The sequence below is a fragment of the Rutidosis leptorrhynchoides genome, chromosome 1 (genome assembly GCF_046630445.1).
Source record: "Rutidosis leptorrhynchoides isolate AG116_Rl617_1_P2 chromosome 1, CSIRO_AGI_Rlap_v1, whole genome shotgun sequence".
NCBI classification, from domain to species: Eukaryota; Viridiplantae; Streptophyta; class Magnoliopsida; order Asterales; family Asteraceae; genus Rutidosis; species Rutidosis leptorrhynchoides.
This window is the reverse complement of record NC_092333.1, coordinates 572,979,053-572,985,000: the sequence shown is the minus strand read 5'-3', so window position 1 is coordinate 572,985,000 and position 5,948 is coordinate 572,979,053. Positions and strand designations below refer to the sequence as shown.

The window sequence follows — 5,948 nt, the reverse complement described above, 5'->3', positions numbered from 1 at the left end:
TGAAAACAAAGAATTCAAGACATAAAAAACTATAAGGACTTTCAAACTAATAATCTTTAATTATCGATAGTTGCACAACAGGAAGAAATGACAGCTACAGATGGCAATTACAGTAGCAAGAAAGGTGCAACCTGAATAGTCAAACACCGCAGAAAAAGTATATGTTGGTCCAACTTGCTGATGAAACGATGGAACCCCCAACGCAACGGCGGGACCCAAATTAGAAGCGGCTGAAACAATCTCATTATAACAACAACCAACTGAAGAATGAAAGAATGAGAAAACAAAAGGAAACAACTTACCATATGCACAAAAACGATCATCCATCACTGCAAAGGAAACATGCCTGACTATTTTATTAAGTGAACTTCCTGCAAAAAAACAAACACTACATGGATTGTGAGAGCATATCTAGAACAATAGAGACACCATAAGTATAAGTATATATATAGAACAATAAGGAGCATTTGTGAAACATATTATAAGCAACGACATCATAATTAGTTTTACATGTTTAGTTCTATTACAATCTCATTAAAATAACCCTCCAACAACATAATGCAAATAAAAAAATGAAATAAAAAGGACACTCACTGAGCACTTGAGCATGTTGTGCAGTTGGAACTGCCACAAGGGTTGTTGGTGCTCTCTCTTATGGACCCTGAAATCGTAGAAAATACATGCTATATGTGTGATAGTGTTTAGTAGTATTTTCTAGATGCAAAGCATTATTGTACGGGTACCTGCATCAATTAATAGTACAAGAAACTGTAAGAATATGCATCATACATGTGTATGCATATTAATTAGACCATGGTTGACAACATGACAATTGAGTAACAAAACTATATTTTGTACATTCTAAGAACATCAAAAGAGATGTATTAGAAATATCTTACTCAAAGAAAAGATCAATAACTCTTTGTATAGTTCCCGAGCTGATTAATTTGTTTTTTGCTATTTCATTCCCAGTCTTCAACAGAACTGAAAGGAACTCCACGATCTGCAAGCGTATAATAAAACCATCCATGAGAAGAGAAAATACAACTAAGAGTGCATATTATAATAAACTGAATGCAACACAAGGTGAGGACATGAAGGTGGCATTATTCGAACTATTGGCATATAAATAAGTTGATTCTTGTTGTGGTTCGTCTCTAAGAGGTTAACCGCGTATAAAGAGGTCAAACAAGTCAAAAGCCAGCCACTATTATTCTAACGCATACAAAATAGATTAATTCATTTGAAAATAACTACTATCATTGAAATAATGTAACTTCCGTTAACGTATTGACACGTAAAGTGTATACAAAAATACAAAATATGCAGCTGACAAAGGTAAGATATCAGGTAAATCTAACCTTCAAACGATGCTTTCCTAGAGGAGGCTTCAATTGGCCATTTGTAGTTGGCAAGACTTTTTCATCTAGTGATACATACAATAACATCAACAAGTCACCTGAAACATGTAATAGGCGGTTAAATAACTAATTAATATAACCCCCAACTCAGTTAGCACGACTATCAACAATTGTATGTATCACCCCTTTAAAAATTGACAGTACAATCGTTACCCAGGATGAATGATGAAGTTTTCAAATTTACTGTGCAAAACGTTCATGTGCAATTGTGCATCGATGTAAAACTACTACAAACCAATTTTAGCACTTTGAAGTATTTTTATGATTCAAATATAGTGGCAAATGTGGCATACTACTACAATAAGCTGGACTACAAAAACCATGAATGCATAATACACCAAACTCAAACTTGTCCCAAGTTCCCGTTTAGGGAATCTCCAAATTTCTTTTAAACTTCAAGTGAAAAATAATCAATAAATAAAAAAGGCTACAACTTTATAAATGCTCATCAAGACTTCATGATTTCAATCACAGCAAAAACTCTAACTGATATTCCTACTAACGAATGACTTCTACAAAATACAACATATAGAAATTGAAAAACAGAATAATACGATGTAGCTAGGAACTTCACAGAATCTGCTATTAAACCCTAGTTCATACCATAAATCACTGGTTCGATAGAATTCCAATCTGAAAAACTTCTATGCAGCGATATGGTCTTCCATCGATTGTTATTTTCTGCCAAAGAAAAAGATGGGAATTAAACAGCTAACAACAACATGATGTGGTTCACGATTGCTAGGGTTCACGATCTAGCCAATTAGGCAAAGAGATATGCAGTCTCTTCAATGAGTATAATTAACAAAAGCCAGGATTTTTGTTACCTTTTGATCATGTAAAACTCGAATCAGATGTAAAAACTTTATACTTACAATTGATATGGATCCAAATCGTTTCTTGATTGATCGGCGTGGATGATTTGGTTAGGAGAGGAAGTTAGGGTTTTGTTGAATGAACGTAACCCCTTATTTTTTATTTTTCTCCCGTGTTTTTTTTTTTTTTTAATTATTAGATTAGAAGAGTATTTTAGGGATGAGTGTTTTAACAATTGATTTATTAGTTAATATTTTTAGTGGATGATTAAGGACCGTTGGATCAAAAGGTATTATAATGTAATTTTCTAATCTAATGGTAATTAAGGAGATTTTAAAAACATTTATTAACTAATCGAGACTCTATTTAATGTATATAGTACATGTATGGACTATATTATATATTAATATATAGAGTACGTAGTATATGTTATGAAAAAAAGCTGCCAATAGTTATTTTAAAGCTGCCAATTGCGTTAGATTTTAGTGAATTATCCATAAACTGTAACATAATGGAACCAAATCAAAGAAAACCAAATGGTACAATCAAAATAACTCCAGATACTGTAACATATGTAAGATGTTTTGTTATTTGTTAATAAGTTCATTCGTATTTTATACTTAGTTTTGATTAGCCAGCACCGTGCAACGCACGGGCTCTTAAAAACTAGTATTAATATATAGAGTACGTAGTATATGTTATACAGAGTATAATATTATATATTATTTATGCACAAATAGATAAAGAAACAAATATATAAAAGAAATAAATGCTGAAAAAATAAATGTGTGGAAAATGTATGGAGATACTACATGTATACTATACCTGAAAATACAAAACTACCGACTCCAACAAAGGACAAATTGTAGGTAGCAATTTCAGCCCATCATGGCCTAAAAATCCACCTAAGCCCACTTCTATTGATTTAAGCAATGAAATGGAAGGCTTCAAATCCGTTAGAGACGAGTATGAAAATCCCCACCCAACACTAATTTCATCCAAATTGCAGGACTTTCCAAGGTCAAAGTACAAGTTTTTGCCCAAAAAAAAATTCCCCTTCAGTTTGCAGGTGTAAATTGTTACATCCTCGAGCTTTTAAACATTTCAAACTAGAATTTCTAGCGATAACATAAGCCACAGCAGCAGTAGAAACCTGAAATAAGTAGAACAATGTAAATTGGTAACAAAATACACAAAATGATAATCTTTAACATCTTATAGAAGATTTATTAATTCACAATTTTCATTTGTCACACATATTCCAAGAGATAAAACTGAACAAAGGGAAACAATTTGTGCTATCAACCTAAAGTAATTTTGGAAAAGAGGCAAGGTTAGTTTACGTAAATTCTAGACTTCAAAGCATAGTTTAATAAAGCCCACAAAACAAATCTGTTACCTACAAAATACAGTTTTCGTTAACTATATATGCATACCTTGGTATTGGAAACATCAAGATCCTCTAATGAAGAACCAGAGAAATTTAAAAGGCAGTTATCAACCACTTCAGTTTCCCTCAAACAAAGATTCTTCAATTTGTATGCTTGAGACATATGCTTGGAAAAAGAAGTCATGTTGATGCCTGTTTAAACAGGAAAATAACATGTCGATTATATCAATTCGTATTCACTTAATAATTAGATTAGATTAGCAATTATAACAAGATAAGTGATGACTAACGGACCTTTGCAGCCGCCAATATACAGCATTTGAAGATTAGAACCTCGGGGAATGTTCTTTCCATTCGGTTCGGAAAAAGTATGATCACAACCAGCACTATTTGAAGAACAAAGTGCCAGAATTGATTCTTGTCCAAAAAATGTGTCACATGCCACAATCGAGTTCAGCTTCAAACATTTGCATATAAGATAAGATATTCCAGTATCACTTATGAATGTACACCCTCTAATGCTTAGATAAGTTAAGGAATGACATATATCAGATATACTTCGAAGAAAAAATCTGCAACAAAATGACACAATATATATATATATATATATATATATATATATATATATATATATATATATATATATATAAAAACAAATAGTGACAAATGCAACAAATGGGAAAGCAGATTTAACAAATGAGAGTTAAATATCATTGCCCTTAAATGAATAGATATAGGAAGAACATCACTAGAGGTGGCAATTTCAACCTAGTTACTTCTGAGTGGGTATATTTGGGTAACTTCTTATCCCAAACAGATTTAACAAAGTTTTTTCAAAAAAACGAAAAAAAAAAAAAATTTGCTTCCCCCGCTTTCCGTCTATAATAACTTTTCTGTTACAAACGTAATGAGTAAAACACACCAAACAGTCAGTATCCATAAAGAAATAAAACCTCATGGGTTACTTTTGTTATTTAGATGAACCTTGTAATAAATAAAAATCTAACCATAATAAAAAGAGTTCTCTGGAGATACCGCCCTACCCCAATAAAAATCTAACCTAACCATAATAAAAATCTAACCATAATAAAATGACAGCTACAGATGGCAATTACAGTACAGTTCAACAATCTTTAACTCGAAACAGATTTCTTGTTCTTATCACCTATATAATCGATATAAATAGTTCCAAGTGATTATTCAGGACACTGCACCAACAAAAGAAAATGTAAGATTGGGTATGAACTTCTTCAAATAAAAATCAAAAATATGCAAAAAAAAATCAAATACTCAAACATGAACCGAATTTAACGGCGAAGATAGAAACAACGGCCGGGATGGTGGCTACAACAGCCATCGTGACGTTTTTAGGGGAAGCCTCAAACCCTAATTTTTGTAATATATCCCTTCCCTTTATTATACATTAAAAGACAATATTTATTAGCAAATAAAGATTTCAAAAACCAACTTTATAACCATTAAATCAAAAAATGACCTTCACATACCCCTTAATCTAATAGCTCGCAGTTCGGAAAATAATACGCATATTCCTCTTGACCCATTTGGCTCACCTACAACAGTAACATACAAAATAATACGCTTTACAAACACTGAGTAAATGAAATATGATAAGAATTCTTGAATTTAAACCAAATAATGATCAGTTTTACCCAAGTTAAAATCGACACCCAGTATTCATTGCATATATTTTCGTAAGTACATTCATTCAAAACAAACCCATGACCAAATCTTTCTGACTCTCAAATCTCGTCTGATATTTCTCGTCTGAAGGAATTAAGAGGCCTAGATCTCTATAATTTGAGTAGCCAAATCCTGCACGAGATCTCGTATTTAGTGCAACTCTCTTACTTAGATCTATCATTCAATATGCTAAAGCTTCTAACCTCTAGCTTCAATACGGTAAATCTGTAACCGCTTCTTAGTAATATGCTTCGAAGCTCTACACGGAAGGTGGCTATATGAATGTTTGTGAACGATATCAACTAATTTGCTATATGCATTTATTGCACAAAGTCAAGAATACTTATTAAATTAGAAAACGGAAATAACTGAGCATCATTCTTACTGTATAAGGTCACATGTGCAGATTGTTATGTGATACTAATATTCAATTGTTTCTAATAAATCCTCAATCAAAGTTGTAATTAGATATAGCAGAATAGTCATAACTTTGACCTGCTTCATGTTAATTACAATGTTATATTAATTAGTTTAGCATATAAGTTATCATGTTTGCACAAATTTTATTTATGGCAAAGTTTAAAGCTCAATTACATATATGTTATTGTGATAATTTCAAA

The 5,948-nt window shown here is 31.9% G+C and overlaps 1 protein-coding gene and 1 long non-coding RNA gene across 5 annotated transcripts in view; both read right to left on the bottom strand.

Moving 5' to 3' along the window:
- Window positions 1-669, bottom strand: part of LOC139882099 (uncharacterized) — a 1,331-nt gene extending 662 nt beyond the window's left edge. The window contains exons 1-3 of the long non-coding RNA XR_011771776.1: window positions 595-669; window positions 303-371; window positions 1-177 (exon numbers count right to left, since the gene is read on the bottom strand). The exon at window positions 1-177 is cut by the window's left edge and continues 662 nt beyond it. This is a non-coding gene — a long non-coding RNA (uncharacterized lncRNA). The remainder of the gene's footprint in view (window positions 178-302; window positions 372-594) is intronic.
- Window positions 670-3,067: 2,398 nt separating this feature from the next.
- LOC139882073 (BTB/POZ domain-containing protein FBL11-like) lies at window positions 3,068-5,574 on the bottom strand. Of its 4 annotated transcripts, XM_071866451.1 has the most exons (6): window positions 5,298-5,574; window positions 5,133-5,198; window positions 4,793-4,835; window positions 3,922-4,199; window positions 3,674-3,819; window positions 3,068-3,390 (listed from the first exon to the last, which is right to left on the bottom strand). In XM_071866451.1, exons 4-6 carry the CDS (start codon window positions 3,944-3,946, stop codon window positions 3,259-3,261), a joined length of 303 nt encoding a protein of 100 aa, XP_071722552.1. In that variant the 5' UTR covers window positions 3,947-4,199; window positions 4,793-4,835; window positions 5,133-5,198; window positions 5,298-5,574; the 3' UTR covers window positions 3,068-3,258. The 4 variants fall into 4 exon arrangements, with proteins under 4 accessions (XP_071722552.1, XP_071722558.1, XP_071722570.1 ...); XM_071866457.1 differs by lacking the exon at window positions 4,793-4,835; XM_071866469.1 differs by lacking the exon at window positions 4,793-4,835 and having other exon boundaries at window positions 3,922-4,084.
- Window positions 5,575-5,948: the final 374 nt, after the last annotated feature.